Source organism: Dasypus novemcinctus, chromosome 17, assembly GCF_030445035.2.
Source record: "Dasypus novemcinctus isolate mDasNov1 chromosome 17, mDasNov1.1.hap2, whole genome shotgun sequence".
In the NCBI taxonomy this organism is placed as follows: Eukaryota; Metazoa; Chordata; class Mammalia; order Cingulata; family Dasypodidae; genus Dasypus; species Dasypus novemcinctus.
In genome coordinates, this window is record NC_080689.1 from 30,843,561 (window position 1) to 30,862,939 (window position 19,379).

The window sequence follows — 19,379 nt, forward strand, 5'->3', positions numbered from 1 at the left end:
TTTTCATTTTGGGGAGCTGTTTGATGACTGCTTCAATCTCTTGTGATTGGTTTGTTGAGGTCTTCTGTTTCTTCTAGGGTCAGTGTAAGTTGTCCTAGGAATTTTTCCATTTCCTCTACATTTTCTAGTTTTTTGGCATAAAGTTATTCATAGTATCTATCCTCTTATGATATCTCTTATTTATGTGGGGTCAATAGTAACGTTCCTGTTTTCATTTTTTATTTCATTTATTTGCATCATCTCTCTTTTTTTCTTAGTTTAGCTAAGGATTTATACATTTTGTTAATCTTCTTGAAGAACCAACTTTTGGTTTTGTTACTTCTGTTTTTTTGTTCTCAATTTCATTTATTTCTGCTCGAATCTTTGTAATTTCATTCCTTCTGCTTTCTTTGGGATTAGTTTGCTGTTCTTTTTCTACTTCCTCCAGCTGTGTAGTTAGGTCACTGATTTTAGCTCTTTCTAATTTTTATAGCATTGAGGACTATAAGTTTTCCTCTCTATATTGCCTTTGCTACATCCCATAGGTTCTAATATATTGTGTTCTTTATTTTTAATTGTCTTTTTTTTAGAGATACATAGATCACAGAAAATGTTACATTAAAAAATATGATGTTCCCACATACCCCACACTCCACCCCCTATATTGTGTTCTTATTGTCATTCATCTTGAGATGTTTATTGGTTTCTCCTGAAATTTCTTCTTTGACTCACTGATTTTTTAGAGTGTGTGGTTTAATCTCCATATATATTAGAATTTTCCCTTTCCAACTTTATTCCATTAGGATCATAAAAAGTGCTTTGTATAATTTCGATTTTGTTGAATTTATTGAGATCTGCTTTGTGACCCAGCATATGGTCTTTCCTGAAGAAAGATCCATGAGTACTTGAAAAGAATATGTATCCTGTTGTCTTGGGGCACAGTGTTTCGTATATATCTATTAGATTTAGTCCATTTATCATATTATGTAAGCTCTCTATTTCTTTATTGATCCTCTGCCCAGATGTTCTATCCAATGCTGAGAGTGGTGAATTAAGTCTCCAACTATTATTGTAGAGATTTCTATTTCTTCCTTCAATTTTGCCAGTGTTTGCCTCGTGTATCTTGGGTCATCCTGGTTAGGTGTATATGTATTTATGACTGTTATTTCTTCCTGGTGAGTCATCCCTTTTATTAATATGTAATGTCCTTCCCTGTCTCTAGTAACAGTTTTGCTTTTAAAGAAGTGAATGTATTTTTAAAATACATACGTGTAAAAGGTACAATTCAACATTTTCTTAAAGTAGTAAATATTTTAAATAAGTAATTGGTTGTTTGATATTCTTACTTTTATTACTTAAAAAATACTACCTAAGTATACTGTTGTTAATTAATTGCATCACGCTTTACACTATTACTTTCTATTCCTAAATAATCTAGCAAATTTGCATTTCTGGCTGAACTTTTCTCTTGATTTTGTTTGTTCTCTTTAGTTTCATGCTATGGATACATTGTATAGACACAGCTATGATTTGAGTAGTGCCATTAGTGTTTTAGTACCACTCGGAGGACCTGTTTTATGCAGAGATGAAATGGAAGAATGGTCAGCCTCAGAAGCAAGTTTATTTGAAGAGGCACTGGAAAAATACGGCAAAGACTTCAATGATATACGTCAAGATTTTGTAAGTAGAAAATTGTGGAAAAAATGAAATGTTGGGATGGCGTTATTAATTTCTTTTAGAAATCTGGTAAACTTTTATTCATTTAACAAGACTATGATTTAATAATTTTTATTCATTCAACATAGAACAAAGGCTGGTCATTTATAGGAAGAAATTGGCATTTTTGCTGGGGAGTAATTGTAAAAACCCACTATCAGGAGGCCCTGAGTTCTTATTACAAACTTTGGACAGTATGTATTTATCCTCTTCACCTCCCATTGAGCCATCTGTGTTTAGAATATGGGCAGCACGTCTAACAATTTGTGTTCAGCATTCCTAGTTGCCACTTTTTAGGCTTGTTGTATTCCTTTAAACCTTTTGTATTTTTCTAGTTGTTTTCTTAATTGTTGAGACTGGATTTGATGTGCTGAAAACCTCTATTAACCAAAACAAAGTAGGGGAATTTGCTTTATGGGTTTTTGACACTTGGCTCTTCTTAAAGACATGCTGTATTCTAGTTATACTATCATGTATTTCCTTTTCTCTTTGGATTTATGAACTTGCTATCTTTAGTGAAACTTACCTTCTCTCTGAAATGGGGAGAATTCACCATAAATAGATTTCTTTAGCAGTCATCTTTTTTTATACAAATAATATGGAAAATAGGATCTTTTTAGACTATCAAGTATTTGGTATGAGCTAATATCCTGCCTTTTATGCTGTTACGTATTTTCTGAATTATTTCTGAAGCAAAAATGCTACTTAGCAATTTGAATAAATCCCAAACATGGCCCCGGCTGTGGCCCCTGGCTGCGGAGGAGGCAGAGACGCAGCTGCCGCGCCGGGGCCTGAGCTGCAGCCTCCTCCAGCGCTGGCGGATCCCGAGCACCCGGCACAGTCATTTAAGATTTAGACCCACTGTGCCTGTTGGGCTACGCCCAGATCAGAGCCATGCCAATCAGTGGGTGAAGCTTGAGGCAGTGATGGAACCACTGCAGCAGCAGAAGCAGCAACAGCAGCAGCAGAAGCAAAAGCAGCTGCATCTGGCTCCTCTGCAGATGGATGCCAGGGAAAAGCAGGAACAGCAGGTGAGAGAAGCCCCGTTCTTATATACCCAGAAGCTGACCACGCCGCAGACTCTCCTTTCTGCCACACCTGGGAGGCCTTCTGGCAGCCCTGCCCTGGGTCCCTTAGCCAGAGTTCCACCAGCCACAGCGGCTGCCCGAGTGTTTGAACAGAGCAGCGTGAATTCAGAGCCTGAGGAAGAAGGAGGAGGTTTGGAAGGTGAGGATGGGGATGATGAAGATGCAGAGGTGGCTGAGAATGAAGCCCAGGCTGCTTCTAAATATCTTCACGTGCAGAAAGCATCTCGCCCAGACCCCAGAGTGGTGCCCATGTCCAGTCTCCTTCCAGCACCAGGGCCCCACCTCATGGACAGCAGGCTAAAGAAGACCATACCAAAGATACTTCCAAGGCCCCACCTTCAGTCTCCATATCTGGGCAACCGAGTTGGAATCTGGATGAGCAGCTTAAGCAGGAGTATCTTGGTTTCTGTAATCAGAATGGAATCTCTAGATCGGTAATTCTCAACTAGGGGTGGAAATTCCACCCAGGAGACATCTGAAAATGTCAGGAGACATTTTTGTCTGGACTGGGGAAGGGGAAGATGTGCTACTGGCATCTTGTGGGTAAAGGCCAAGGGATGCTGCTACTCATGTTCACAGGACAGCCCCACAACAAAGACTTGTCCAATCCAAAGTCTCAATAATGCTGAAGTCAAGACACCTTGCTCTAGATTTTGTAATTAGAAAGAGAGCAGGGAAGTAGCCCAGTGGATAGGGCGACCATCTACCACATGGGAGGTCCGCGGTTCAAACTCCGGGCCTCTTTGACCCGTGTGGATCTGGCCCATACGCAGTGCTGACGTGCGCAAGGAGTGCCCTGCCATGCAGGGGTGTCCCCCGCGTAGGGGAGCCCCACGCGCAAGGAGTGCGCCCCGTGCACAAGGAGTACGCCCTGTGCGCAAGCAGTGCGCCCCGTAAGGAGAGCTGCCCAGCGTGAGAGAAAGTGCAGCCTGCCCAGGAATGGTGCTGCCCACACAGAGGGCTGATGCAGCAAGATGACACAACAAAAAGAGACACAGATTCCCATGCCGCTGACAACAACAGAAGCGGACAAAGGAAGAACACGCAGCAAATGGACACAGAGAACAGACAATTGGGGTGGGGGGGGGAGGGGAGAGAAATAAAGAAAAAATAAATCTTTGGGAAAAAAAAAAAAAAAAATCCCAAACATAGTAATTAAAGTTGTTAGTGTCACTGACATTTGTTCTTCTGGCAAAATTTCATTCATACCCATATTATCTATGTCGTGCTTTAAATTTATAGGTTGTGCAGCTAAGAATTTGAAGTATAGTGGTGACATTTGGCATCAAATGGTCAGAGTAACATAGTAGTGCAATGATATTAATATAGCAGTTGTTAATATATATAGCTATATCATTATAGAAATCACAGAACAAAATCCCCTAAAGAACAAAAATCTATAGGTCTGAAAAAGTAGTAGAAGTTGAGCAACACTAAAGGGAAACTGCTTTTCTTGGACTTAGTGCAACATGATCATTTTACATCTCCGTGATCATTCTGAATGCTGTTCAATTCAACAAGTGTTTATTGTGCACCTGAACATCCCGGACCCTCAGAGAGCACCGGGCACACAAAAGGAGTTTAATGTGGTCCTTACTTCTATAAACTAGTTCATAATCAAAATCAAGAGATTGAAAAATACACATCCAAGTAAAATATAATGTAATTATTGCTGTCACTGGTATGAACAAGTATTAGGAGGGGACTATAAATTAGGCCAGTCAAATTGGCAAAGGCTTCACTGGTATTTCAGCTGATAGTAAAGGGAGGAAAAAGCAGAAGGAAAAGTATAAACTGAGGTTTCAAACTGTCAGAGAGCCCCCTAGACACTAACTCTGGACTAGGGATAACTCTGAACAGTAGATTGGTACAGTATCTTGGACATGGGGGTTTACATTGGTGCAACGAGATTAAATTGCCATATGAAAAGGAGTAGAGTAGAAGGTTTTTAGTTTCTTTCATGATCTAAGAAAGTTCTTGAAAATTTGTAGAGTAGAATTTATTTGTTTCAGTTCTGTTCTACTCTAGGTAGTGCATTGAAACATTAAGTACTAGGGAAAGCTGAAGAAACAGACTCTAGACTGGACTTCCAAGAGTGACTCTGAAAGTCATACTTAAGAACTGGGTAACTCAGGCTGGGGTATCCCTGCTATGATCAGAAACCTAATTGCTGAATTAGGATGTTACCACTGTGCCTCTGGCTCCAAAATTTTCTCTCTGCTGTGAAGCTCTACGGTGGTTTTAGTTTCAACTGTAACTCTCTTGACAGCATGTCTAACATTACAACCTAAATTATATTCAGAATCCAGATGCGAGTGAGTCTAGGAAGTGCAAATTTTAACTCTGCAGCCTTTGCCTCTGTAAGGAGGTTAGAATGCTTGTTGATGAGCCAATCCACATTGGATCTGTTATATTTTGGAGACTGGATTTGGGCATGCATATTAAAAACCTTAAAGTAAAGAAGATAGTATGTCAGGAGATTAACATCCTGAAGGGTTTTGTGTGTTTTTTTATAGTTGTGGGTATTTTTAAGCTTATTCCCTCTCACCTTCCCACATACACACATACTTGTAAAATGAATCAGAAATGTAGTAGAAACCAGAAAGAACAATACCTAAATTACCTGTAAAGCTCTCACAGGTACATGATGTTCTCGGGCACTGTTTTGCTGCAGTTATGATGACGTGAATTTTAGAAATTAACAGGGAGTTTGTGCAATAGAAACTCTCCTGGGCTGCCTCCTTTCCTTGAGCATTACCCAAGCACTGAGCAGCTGTATCCTAATGATCAGTTTTTAAAGTTCTATTTCACCCCACTACCCAGAAGTAATCATGGTTATTTTCTACTTCCAAATCTCTTTGTTTTCCCATGTGAATTTACATTGTGTGTTTGTAATGAGTTATGTTAATAAAAACAAGTTGAGTAGAAGGTACATATTAGAGATAGATGTGTTCATAGTTAGTGCTTAATGATAACTTTCCCCCTAAGGTTAATTTCTTTGTTCATTTATACACAGTAAAATTCACTCTTTTTGTGTGCATGCTCTGTTGAGTTTTGACAAATCCATGCTTGTCTAACCATCACCTTGCTCTAGTGTGCAGTTCCATCAGCACCCTGCCCCCTGGTGCCTGTGTTCTCTCCTTTATTGTTACTCCTTACCCCCAGCCCTAATCCCTACCCACAACCACTGATCTACTCTCTTCCCTATAGTTTTGTGTTTTTAAGAATACTATATAGGGAAGTGGACTTGGCCCAATGGATAGGGCATCCGTCTACCACATGGGAGGTCCGCGGTTCAAACCCCGGGCCTCCTTGACCCGTGTGGAGCTGGCCCATGCGCAGTGCTGATGCGCGCAAGGAGTGCCGGGCCATGCAGGGGTGTCCCCCACATAGGGGAGCCCCATGTGCAAGGAGTGCACCCTGTAAGGAGAGCCGCCCAGCACGAAAGAAAGTGCAGCATGCCCGAGAATGGCACCGCACACATGGAGAGCTGACACAACAAGATGACGCAACAAAAAGAAACATGGATTCCTGGTGCCGCTGATAAGGATAGAAGCGGTCACAGAAGAACACACAGTGAATCGACACAGAGAGCAGACAACTGGGGGGGGGGGGGGCGGGTTGAGGGGAGGAAGGGAAGAGAAGTAAATTTTAAAAAGTAAATCTAAAAAAAAAAATACTGTATAAATGAAATTCCACAGTATAGAACTTTTAAATTCTGACTTCTTTCACTTAGCATAATTCATTTAGGAGTCATCATTGTTGTTTCACCTTTCAATAGTTTGTTTTTATTGTTGAGTAATATTCCATTATCCGAATATACCACATTTATATATTCATTCACCTGTTGAAGGACATTTGAGTTGTTTCCAGTTTTGGTGGATTATGAATAAAGCAGCTGTAAACATTTGATACTGGTTTTGGTATGAACATAAATACTAGCAGTGGAAAGCCTAGTTCTTAGGGTAACCACGTTTAACTTTATATCGCCCTGCCTGTGATGGCTTTGTAATGTGTTGGTTTAGCTAGGCTGAACTGTTTCCCAGATTTCCCTTCCTGGTGTATTTTCCACTAGTATGGGCCACTGGAGAGATTCTCGCTCAAGACTGGGCACTGGAAGTGCGGCAGCAGCTCACACATGCTGTCGTTCATCTGCTGGCTCACGTCACTGGTGTGAGGGAGGAGTGGGCCTTCACCTCCACCTTTCCGGGGTTCCTCTTTAAGCTTCTATGACCCCAGGGCAGGGTGTGTGGCTGTTTAGCTCTGTGATGAAGGCACTAACTTCTGTGGTGCACACACCTGCGGAGTAAATAGCCGTGATTACTGAAAGGGTTTCTCCTGTCCTCGTGGGCTCCGGCTGGTGAGTCTGTGTTTAAACTTACTGTGACTCTCCACTGCCTTACATCCATCTTTCCTTCCAGCTCTGCCTTGTGCATGTCCAAGTTCCAGCATCAGGCACAAGGACTGATGCTGTCTTTGTCATTAAAACCAGAGGCTATTTTAACCCTTTCCACAATTGAATAAGGTTAAATCCATATAACAAATCCCTTAATAAAAATTTAAAAATTTAAATTAAAAATAGGTAGAGATGTAACTAAATAAATAAATGTGTCTTAGTTGTCCCGCTCCTCTGGTTGATCCCTGGCTGATACACTGCTGAGCTGTTTTTTAAATTGACCCCTCCCACCAGCAAAGTAGGTCAATTCCAGTTGTTTCGCATCCTCAGTAGCATGTAGGGTTGTCAGGTATTTTTTAAAAGCCATTCTGATAGGTGTGTAGTGGCATATCATTGTGGCTTTAATTTGCATTTTCCCTACCGATATTGAACATCTTTTCATAGTTTCTGCTGAGAAGTTCCCAAGTATGTAATGTTTATTTTTCTCTGATGGTCTTCAAGATTTTTTCTTTAGTTTTGATTTCTAGCAGTTCTACTACAATGTGACTGGATGTGGTTTTTCTTTGTAATTATTCTGCTTGCAGATCTCTGAGATTCTGAGACCTCTGGGATTTGTTATTTTTCATTGATTTTGGAAAAATCACAATCGTTCTCTTTTTTCCTTCCCTCTTCTCCCTCTTTTGTGAGACTGCACTTATACACTTACTAGATCACTTATTATTGTTCCACAGTTTTTGGCTGCCCTGCCTTTACTGCCTAGTGTCTTGTCTGTTGATAAATTTATTGGTGGAATTTCTTCAACTATGATAGCATGTTTTTCTTTTCTAGCATTTGCATTTTATTCTTTTAAATATTTGTCATCTCCTTGTTGAAATTCTCCATCTGTTCATGTAGATTGTCCACCTTCTAGATCCTTTACTATCTTAATCATAGTTATTTTAAAGTCCCTACCTGATATTTACAACGTTTGGACCATATTGGGGTCTGGGTCTTTTAACTGCTTTGTTTATTGAAAATGGGGTGTTTATTTTCTTTCTTTTTTTTGCATGTCTTGGATTTTTTTATATTGAATGCAGAACTTCTTATGTAAACTAAATGCAGACTGAGTTAAATATTATTTATACTTTGAAATGAACATGTCTCTTCTTTGTTTAGGCCATTAGTGTGGGAGATTTGATCCATCTAGTCAGTTGTGCCAGGTGTTCTATTCACCTTCAGTGCATCAGTCATAGACTTCACATTCCTACCTTAAGCTTAATATAGGGACTGGAATGTCGAAGGATTTTCGTCCAGTATTCCTGCTTCAACCTTAGCTTTCGGCTCGACCTGAAGTAGAGTCTTTCTTTGTGTTCTTGCCCTTCCTTCAGTGGTAGAATCCTATTGCTTGTTGTCAGCGCACGGTTCATGGGGGGGCACAGGCCGTTTCTAGGTTGTCCTCTTCCAGCCACAGCCTCAGGCAGGGTTTGTGTGCTGAGTGAGTCTCGGGTGGAGCTTCTGCAGCATTTCTACTCTTCCCCCTTTTACCAGGTGGCAGCCAAACTCTGCCTTGCATTGCTTTTTAGTGACTGGAATCTTGGATATGAGTGAGTTTCTTGTCCCTCCCCAGATTGCAGAAGGATTTGGCTTAGTTGGAGGAGTTTTATTCCCCCAGTGCCCACTGACCTTTGCCTGGGACCAGGGACCGGGTTTCCCAATCCCTCCCCACTGGTAGGTGACTTTTGCTTTGTATGAGAAGAAGGATCTGGGAAGTGAGTGGTTTTTGTGGCTGGTTCCTAATGGCAACTAATCACCATTTTGGCTACCCACATCCCCATCGATGGAGGCTTTGTCAGCTCTCCTGCACTGCTTGGTTCTTTCTGGTGAACACCTGATTGAGGCCTGTGGAAAAGGGTGACCCCCTCTGTGGGTTGTTTTAGCTGCATCTTACAAAGTTTGCTAAGTTACATTTCCATTTTCATTGACTTTAAGATATTTTGTTTCCCTTGTGACTTCTTTTTTGACCCAGGGATTATTTAGAAGTATGTTGCTTAAATTTCAGACACTTGAGGAATTTTTTTTTTAATGTATCATTCTGTTGTTGAATTCCGGTTTAACTCAATTGAGATCAGAAAACATACTTTGTAAAAAATTTTTTTTCACATTTGTCAAGGTTTCATTCATCATAATCCAGTATATATGTTCTATTATGGTGAATTTTCCTTGTGTGCTTGAAAATAATGAATATTTTGCTGTTAGGTGGAGTGTTCTAGAAATGCTACTTAGGTGTAGTTTATGGAGTGTTGTTCAAGTTTTCTCTAGCCTTACAGGTTTTCTAAAGTCTACTTGTTTCTTATTTATTGTTGAGCAGGGAGTATTAAAAGTTTCCAATTATAATTGTAGATTTTTCTGTTTTTCCTTTCAATTGTATTTGTTTTTATTTTATGTTGAAGCTCTGTTTCTAGGTACCTACACATTTAAGGTTATGTTCTCTTGATGAATTGACCCTCGTATCTTCAGTTTGTGTCCTCCTTTATCTCTGGTGTTATTCCTTGTGGTGAAGTCTACTTTGTCTCCTACAAGTAGAGCCACTTAGCTTTATTTTAGTATTTACATGATAAATCTTTTTTCTGTCATTTTTACTTTTGTCCATGTCCAAAGCGGGTCTTTTTCTTTTTTCTTTCCTTTTCCTTTTCCTTTTCCTTTTCCCTTTCCCTTCCTTTCCTTTCCTTTCCTTTTCCTTTTCCTTTTCCTTTTCCTTTTCTTTCCTTCTCCTTTTCTTTTCCCTTCTCTTCCCTCCCTCCCTTTCCCTCCTCCTTTCTTATTTTATTTTATTTTATTTTTTAAATATTACATTAAAAAAATATGAGGTCCCATTCAACCCCACTGCCCCCACCCCCCACTCCCCGAACAGCAACATTCTCTCCCTTCATCATGACACATCCATTGCACCTGGTAAGTACATCTCTGAACATCACTGCACCCCATAGTCAATGGTCCACATCGTAGTCCACACTCTCCCATGTTCCATCCAGTGGGCCCTGGGGGGATCTACAATATCCCGTAATTGACTGTGAAGCACCACCCAGGACAACTCCACGTCCTGAAAACGCCTCCCCATCTCATCTCTTCCTCCCATTCCCCACACCCAGCAGCCACCATGGCCACCCTTCCCACACCAATGCCACATTTTCTCTGTGGACATTGGATTGGTTGTGTCCATTGCACATCTATGTCAAGTGGGTCCCCTCCTCCTTTCCCTACCTTTCCCTCCCCTCCTTCCTCCCTCCTCCTCCTTCCTTCCCTCCCCCTTTTTCTCTTTCCCAACTGACAATCTTTGCCTTTTACTTGGTGTGTTCAAATAACTTACCTTTAATGTAATTATTGATATGTTCAGTTTTTCATTTGTCCCATCTGTTCTTTGTTCTTCTTTTCCTTTTGAGTTTTTTTTTTTTTATGATGCCATTTTTATTTCCACTACTGGCTTATTATACTTTTGGTTTATTTGTTTCGTGGTTTCCTTGTTGCTGTTTTTTTTTGTGTGTATGTGATTTATTTGTTCAGTTTTTTATAAGGGTTTATAATATGTATTTTAACTTATCACAGTCTGTCTTCAAATAAAATACTACTCTTTACCATATATATACCATGTAACAATATACTTCCACTTCCTCCCTCTCATTCTTGTGCTTTTGTTGTCATGTTTTATTTCTGCCTTTGTTTTAAATCCTACACTGTATTTTTTTTTACCATTTCTTTTGCTTTAAACAATCAAAAAATTTTAAAGATACTAATTTCCATCACTACTATCAGTGGGGACTTACTCGGTTCTCCTGCCTTGCCCCCACTTCTTTCTGGTGAATACCTGATAGATACCTGTGGCAAGTGTATGTGGATTCCTCTTGTGTTTAGAGTTTCTGTGGTTGCTAAACAGTGGTCTTAGCCCATCTTTAACCTTTGATAATTTGGTCAATTTTGTGTTGCTTTCTTCTTACCCACATTTGTGGTGATGATCTCTTCCTTTTGTGCTTTGCCTAAGTCAGATCTATTCATGAATTCTAATCTCTCCTTGGAGTGACTTCTTAACCTTAGGGATTCAGCTCAGTTGATTGTCTTGTGACCCTAGCTCTCTGATGGACTCAAGAAAAGTTATGGTTTTGCAGATTATTTGGCCTTTCCTCAGTTTTCTTTTATGGATTTCTACATCCTAAGCAGAAGCAGGACCTAAAATGTGCAAAGGAACCTGAAAACCTCAAAGTGCAAAACAGCAATTTGGTCTCTTGCTATGAAGACTCCTTTCAGCATATGGTAATTCTTAGCTGCTATATCATTTAGGCTTCAGATACAGATGATAGAAATTATGTGAGCTCTTTTAAACAGAAAGGGATTTAATTTTAGAAATTAGATACTTAAGTTCATTGGAAGGGTTGTAGACTGACCTCAGAATAATTCCACTGTGATGGTCCAGCAAGTAAACTTCCCTCTCTGCCTTATTAGGGAACTGGGAAGCTTCTCTGCTAACTTCTTCTCCAGAATCACACGCTATCAGCCACCATCTTGGGATCAGGAAGCCTCCAGCAGAATTATTTTCTGTCTGCTGGCTGTACTTTAGCAAAATGGTGCCTTATGCATCAGTTCTGGATTTAGGTTTTGTACACAAACATCTTATTGGCACACAAACATCTTATTGGCAGAAATAAACCACAAGGATGTCTGGGAAATACACTGTTTGGCTTTCAAGCCTTTGCAGTATAGGAAAGAGAACTGGAAGGAAGTTGGAAAGGCTACTAAGCAATCCTTTCTACCATAGCTACCATAATTGGAGATAACATCATCCACTTAAGTGAGCTAGTTTAAACAGAATGAAAATTTATTACAGAGTTTTAAAGCCTCCAGGAATACCAATGTTCTCTGCTCCTTGCAGAGTGAACACTTGAAATAATCAGATGACATGGTGACAGGACATCCATGTGGTAGCCAAGTATACTCCCTGTCTCCTTGCCTCTCAGTCCACTTTTTTTATGTCTCCTTTGAGCAATCAGTGGTGTGGGAGAGAGGCAGCTTGATAGCCAAGAATGGGTCATCTCATCCATCTCAATTAATGAGAACCACCTCTGCAGAGAGTTTTTGGGTGAGCATGGGTTTACACTCAGGCCTATCCTGAGATGTCTCTCTGACAGGCTTCATTCTTAAACCTGGAATGTGATTCCTTCCAAGTCTCTGACTTGGGAAAAATAAATAATCACAGTCCATGAATGGGTTTGGATTAGTACCTCTGGCCACCATATACTTCCACTCAAAGAAAAAAGCCAAATGAGCAACTTGATATTTTGCCCTCCTAAAGGATTTCCCTCCCTCACTGTCCTTCCAGACCACTCTTGCCTGGAACTGAAATGCTGCAGCAACATATCATTTGGTGCTAGTATATAACACTATGCCACCTGTCATATTAACATTTTTCCCTCCTTAATTGCTGCATATTAAGGAGCTTCTATGAAGCTGTAAGTGAGGGCTGAGGGGGTAGACACACTGAATGAACCACCTACTCATGCAACTCATATCTTTAGGAACTACCACTTCTTTTTATCCATTCTTTCAATCTTTGCCTTTTGACCCTTGAGTTTAATCCATTTACAGTTAAAATAACTACTGACAATGCAGGACTTTCTTCTGCCATTTTGCTATTTGTTCTTTGTAAGTCTTCTGCCTTTTTTGTCCCTCAGTTCTTTCCTTTCCTATTTATTTGATTTTTTTTTTTTGGTATTGTACTATTTTGAGTCCCTTCTCATATCTTTCTAGATGTATTTTTCATATATTTCCTTTGTGGTTACTATGGAGCTTAAATTTGACAACTTAAACCTACAGCAATCACATTTGATTTGATACCAACTTAACTTCAATAGTATATACATGCACTGTTCCTATACTCCTCTATTCCCCACTTTTGTTGAACTTGTTAACAAATTACATCTTTGTATGTTGTATGTCCAAAACCATAGCTTTATCACTACTTTTTATGCATTTTTTATTGACTTTGTAATAATATTACATTAAAAATATATATATGAGGTCCCATTCAACCCCACCCCCCCACCCCCCCTCTCCCCCCCCCAACAACACTCGTTCCCATCATCATGACACATCCATTGGATTTGGTAAGTACATCTTTGGGCACCTCTATGCATTTTTAAAGAAATAAAAAGTGGAGTTACATTTAAAAAAATATATATATATATATATAAAATACAATAGTACTGCATTAATAATTATCCATATGGCTACCTTTACTGGAGGTCTTTATTTCTTTATACCACTTGGATCTATTGTCTAGTCTCCTTTCCTTTCAGTCTGAAAAACTCTCTTTAGCATTGCTTGTAGGATATGTCTAGTAGGTTCCTCAAGTTTTTATAAGAAAGTCTAGCCAAATAAAAAGTTTTTGGATATTTTGTCCCAATGACTTCTTGCCTCCATGGTTTCTGATGAGAAATCAGCACTTAATCTTATTGGGACTCCCTTCTATATAACACTTTGCTTTTCTCTTTCACCTTTAGAAACTCTCCTTGTCCTCGGCATTTGACAGTTTGACTTTTGAAAGTCTTTGTCCAGGATGTACAAAGTCTGGTCTTCATTGGTGATTTCTGGATTTTTACCTTGTTTCCTTGGATGGGTCATTATTTCCTATTTCTTTGTTTTATAATCTTTAGTTGTACTCTGTATATTTTAAATTATTAATTCTGGGGTTTAGTCCCTAAGCTGTCTGTTCTTTAAGTTTGTATCCAGAGAGTGATGTGCCAGAAATTTCCTTGTGTGCTATGTGCTAACAAAAACAAACAGACCTGCCCATGCGCTAGCTGGGCCCTGAGCCTCAGCAGAGTTCCAGCTCCTACTCTCTGGTTCATTGGACTTACCCAGGTCAGCTAACAGGGAGGTGAAGATGGTCAAACACCATGCCAGGGAATCGAGTGCCAACAACTGCAAGCAGAGGAATTGCATCCATCATCCATGCGGAATCTAAGCCACCTCTTGATCTAGAGGTGGAGGGGACATCACCATCCCAGGGTCCACAGAATGGAGGAATAAAATATGGACTAGAGTGGACTTACTGATATTCTACTATAAAACTATTGGGACTAGTTATAGAAGAAATTGTAGCATTGAGGTGGAGAAAGTGACCACAGTAGTTGCCAAGGGCAGGGAAGGGGAAGAAGAGATGTGATGTGGGGGCATTTTTGGGACTTTGAGTTGTCCTAAATGATATTGCAGGGTCAGATACTCGACTTTATATATCCTGCCTTAACTTACTGAATGTACTGGGGGAGAATATGAACTACAGTGTAAAGTATTATCTATGTGGTACAGCAGTCCTCCAAAATGTGTTCGCCAAGTGCAATCAGTGTGCCACAATGATGGAGGAGGTTGTTGGTGTGGGAGGAGTGGGGCTGGGGGATGGGAAGTATACGGGAACCTCTTATATTTTTTAATGTAACATTTTTTTGTGATGTATATATCTTCAAAAAAATACAATTTATAAAAATGATGGGGAGTGGGGATGGGGAGTGGGATATATGGGAACCTCTTATGTTTTTTTTTAATGTTTCTTAATGTAACATTCTTTGTGATCTATTAACTTTAAAAATGTAAAAAATTAAATTTAAAAAACAAACAAAAAAAACAAAACAAAAACAGACTAAAGCAGAAAGCACCTTTCACTGTCTTTGCAAATTTGTTCTGCTTTGGCTAGTGGTTTCTTTCAGAGTTTAGCCTTCCTATTAAATAGATCATCCCAAGGTGAATGCAAAGTGCAGGGTTCCCTCTCTCTCATCTGGGCCTGCGATGGAGCCTGCTTATAGTCCTGGGTTAAGTAATCCCCTCTTTACAGGAATTTTAATGCTGCCTCTACCCTCTGTAAAATAGATTCCCCCCCCTCTCCTGGGTGCTCTCTTGTATAACTTCATGCAGGTAATCCTTTGCCGCTGGCTTCTTAATTAGCTCTTAACATTGCTTTATCTCTGCAATCTGCTCCTTCTGAAGGCCAAGTTCTGTGAGGGCTAGCCAGAGACAAATTTCCTGGTATAGTCTTTCAGGTTTCCACCTGATCGATTGGTACCAATAAACAGCATAGGGGTTCCTCTGCTCCCTGAGAGACACAGACAGGGACCCACAATGGAAGTGCAGGTTGGCTCCACACTGAGTCTGGGAGGAGATGGGCTAGCCAAGGGTACCACAGACACTGCCTACCTTTTTTCAAGATGTGTTTTCTTGATTTGGCACTTGCACAGTTACTGCAACCCATTAACTGTTTTCTAAAGTTTTGAGGAAGACAGCTCTGTTAGATTTTACTGGTTGTTCAAAGATTCTATTAGTGAACAGAATCCTGGAGCACCTTAAGCTACCATCTTGGTAAGAGGATGGCAGCACTGGGCAGAGCTGATTAGGACTTTATGAATTAAGTAAAAGTTTGTGATGGGAAGCTGAGGTTACATGGTTGGTTTCCTTTTGTTTGGTCTTCTAGTTCCAGTTGTGCCTGGGACTATTTCTCAAAATAAGAATAATTAGAAGATAGTTTGTTAAAACCTGTGCTGGGGGCTGTGCTGGGAACTATGCCGGGATTCACCTCTGGGGGTTCTTCCATACGCTCCTTACAGCTTCCCTCAAGATCCTTTTAAGGGAAGTGAACGTGACTCAACTGATAGAGCATCCGCCTACCATATGGAGGGTCCAGGGTTTGATACCCAGGACCTCCTGACCCATGTGGTAAGCTGGCCCACGCGCGGTGCTGCCGCGCACGAGTGCCCTGCCACGCAGGGGCGCCCCGGCATAGGGGTGCACCATGAGCAAGGAGTGTGCCCCGCAAGGAGAGCTGCCCCATGTGAAAAAAGCGCAGCCCACCCAGGAGTGGCACCGCATACACGGAGAGGTGATGCAGCAAGATGACGCAACAAAAAGAAACAGATTCCTGGTGCCGCCTGATAATGCAGGTGGATACAGAAGAACACACAGAAAACAGACAATGGGGGGAGATGGGGAGGGAGAGAAATAAATAAAATAAATCTTAAAAAAAAAAAATGTTAGCTCATTTTTTTTTTTTTTTAAAGATGCTTTCAGCTCCTGAGGGCCAAGAGGCAGTGGCCTTCTCTTGCTTTTGGCCACACTCTCCCTATTGGATTTGAGAAAACTCCTTTGTTTTGGCTACAATCCAAATGCCAGTGCCTATGCTGATTTCTTCCTATAAAGAGACCACATTTGTAACTACGTTATGTTGGAGTTGCCACCCAACATTAACATTATTAAGCTTACAATAATTTCCTTTCTCTAAAATCCATCTGCTTTCTCATCAGTTCAAACAGTTGAGTTAAATGGGGTGATAGAAGCAGCAGAGTTGTTTTACATGTGGGTCATAAGCAGAACCCCAGCTGCAAAGGAATCTAGGATATACCTTTGTTGCTGTTTTTGCTTTTAACAAATCAGTTTTTCCTTCCTTCCTCCCTCCCACTCTCCCTCCATTCCTTCCCTCCTTTCATAAAATTTTCCATCTTAATCACTTCCAAACATACCATTCACTGGGATTAATCCTAATCACAATGTTGTGCTACGTTCAACATCATCCATTACCAGAACTTTCCCATCACCCCAAACAGAAACCCTTCCCCCATTATGCATTAACTCCCCTTCTATCACCCCCACAGGTCCCTGGTAACCTGGACTCTTTCTATTCATTTCTGTTAATATTCTAGGCATTTCATATAAGTGGAATCAAAATATCTGTCCTTTATTGCCTGACTTACTTCCCTCAGTATATCTTCAAGGTTCATGTATATAGTGGCATGTATCAGAACATTTATTCCTTTCTAAGGCTAAATAATATTCCTTTGTATGCATATACAACATTGGTGTATCCACTCATCTTACGATGGGCATTTGAGTTGTTCCATATTTTGACTATTATGAATAATGCTGCTGTGAACCTTGGTATACAAATATCTGTTCTAGTCCCTGCTTTCAGTTCTTCTGGTATATACCTAGAGGTGGGATTGCAGGGTCAAATGTACCTGTATGTTTAACCTTTCAAGAACTGTCACAGTTTTCCGCAGGGATGCACCATTTTACATCCCTTCCAACAATGTACTAAGTTTCTTCTCTGTATCCTTACAAGCACCTATTTTGTTTTTGTTGTGTTTTGCTTTTTTTTCTAATAACAACCATTCTAATGGTTGTGAAGTGGTTCTAATTGTGGTGAGGTTTATTTTGTTGTTGTTTTATTTTTATTTTTCTAATTGTGGTTGCATTTTCATAAAGGCTAATGATGTGCTGAGCATGTTTTCCTGTGCTTTTTGGCCATTTCTGGATCTTCTCTGGGGAAATGTCTGTTTAGGTCCTTTGTCCATTTTTAAATTAGGTTTTCTTTTTGTTTAATTTTTTTATTTTTTATTGACTTTGTAATAATATTACATTAAAAATATATATGTGAGGTCCCATTCAACCCCATCCCCTCACCCCCCCTCTCCCCCCCCCAACAACACTCGTTCCCATCATCATGACACATCCATTGGATTTGGTAAGTACATCTTTGGGCACCTCTGCACCTCATATACATTGGTTCACATCATAGCCCATACTCTCCTCCATTCCATCCAGTGGGCCCTGTGAGGATTTACAATGTCCGGTGATTGCCTCTGAAGTACCATCCAGGGCAGCTCCATGTCCCAAAGATGCCTCCACCTCTCATCTCTTCCTGCCTTTCCCCATACCCTTCCTCCACTATGTCCACTTTTCCCATTCCAATGCCACCTCTTCTATGTGGACATTGGATTGGTTGTGTCCATTGCACCTCTATGTCAAGAGGAGGGTCAGATTCCACCTGGATGCTGGATGCAATCCTCCCATTTTCAGTTGTAATCACTCTAGGCTCCATGGTGTGGTGGTTGTCCTTCTTCAACTCCATCTTAGCTGAGTGTGGTAAGTCCAATAAATCAGATTGTAGGTGCTGGAGTCTGTTGAGGCTCAGGATCTGGCTATCACATTATCAGTCCAGAGATTCAAATCCCCTAAATATATCTTAAACCCCAAAATTAACTGCACCTCCAGCACATTGGCATGAAAGTCTTATGAAGGGAGATCCCATCTGAGTCCAGATTCATCACACATAAACACCATTTCCAAAGAGGGGCCATCTGCCCTGGTAGTTAACCCCATCGGCCATGACCATAACTCCCATGGGTCTCTTTAGCCCTCAAAGGAACCAATATCTGGGGGTTGTATCTGCTTTATCTGTCTCTCTGACTCTGCTCAGTTGTGCATGAGGGCAAACCTTCTGCCAGCCTCCAGACTCTTTTTTAGAAACTCGTAGCCATATAAACTCATTTCTCCTTTCCATTTCCCCCTTACTTTAGGTCAAACAGCATTTTAAAGTCATGGTATTTTATGTAGACATGGATATTCTGCTGATCCGCATTGAACCTTCTGTATAAGGTCATTTTCCAGTTGCATCATCAGTTGGTAGTTGATAGTGGTCCCTCGTTGCCAGGGAGGCTCATCCCCGGGTGTCATGTCCCACGCTGGGGGGAAGGCATTGCATTTACATGCTGAGTTTGGCTTCGAGACTGGTATGGGTTCTTTATATACTCTGAATAGTAAACCCTTATCAGATATATGGTTTCCAACTACTTTCTCCCAAATGTAGGTTGTCTTTTCACTTTATTGATAATGTTCTTTGATGTACAAAAGTTCTTAAATTCTGGTGAAGTCCATTTTATCTATTTTTTCTTTTCTTTTGTTACTTAGAAATAGCATTTTAAACTTCTTAACCCTTTGGTGCATTAAGACAAGCCAAATGGGAGTCAGAGAGAGTGCTGAGTCACCTGATCTGTAAAATCTGCCATAACAACCAGAACTCATTAGAGTTAACAGAGTTAACTTCTTCAAAGTTTGGCCGGTTCTGATTTGCATCTGTGGTGACAAATCCCTTTAATTGAGAGACATTTTGAACAGATTATTTTGTTGTGGGTCTCTGGGTAAGGAAGAACTCATTTGGCTGTTTTTGAATATAACTAGGAAAGGCAAAGATAGTCTTCTCTTCCTGTTTTTCTAGTAGGAACCATGCTCTGCTATGTTCTTTATCAGAGATTCATGTTTTTTTATTTAGAACAAATAAGTTGAAATAGAACAATTTTGAAAAGGGTGAGAAATATTATGCCAAAGCCCAAATGACACCCAGTTGTAGATGG

General features: G+C 40.4%; 1 protein-coding gene across 10 annotated transcripts in view; it reads left to right on the forward strand.

The window, feature by feature from the left end:
• The window catches only part of MTA3 (metastasis associated 1 family member 3), a 217,856-nt gene that overhangs the window by 153,679 nt on the left and 44,798 nt on the right, over positions 1-19,379 (forward strand). For 8 of the 10 annotated variants that reach the window (XM_058278469.2, XM_058278468.2, XM_058278470.2 and 5 more), the window contains one exon: positions 1,471-1,659. The exons of the other annotated variants lie outside the window; for them this stretch is intronic. In XM_058278469.2, the coding sequence (XP_058134452.1) occupies positions 1,471-1,659 (189 nt within the window). The remainder of the gene's footprint in view (positions 1-1,470; positions 1,660-19,379) is intronic. 10 annotated transcript variants of the gene reach the window in all.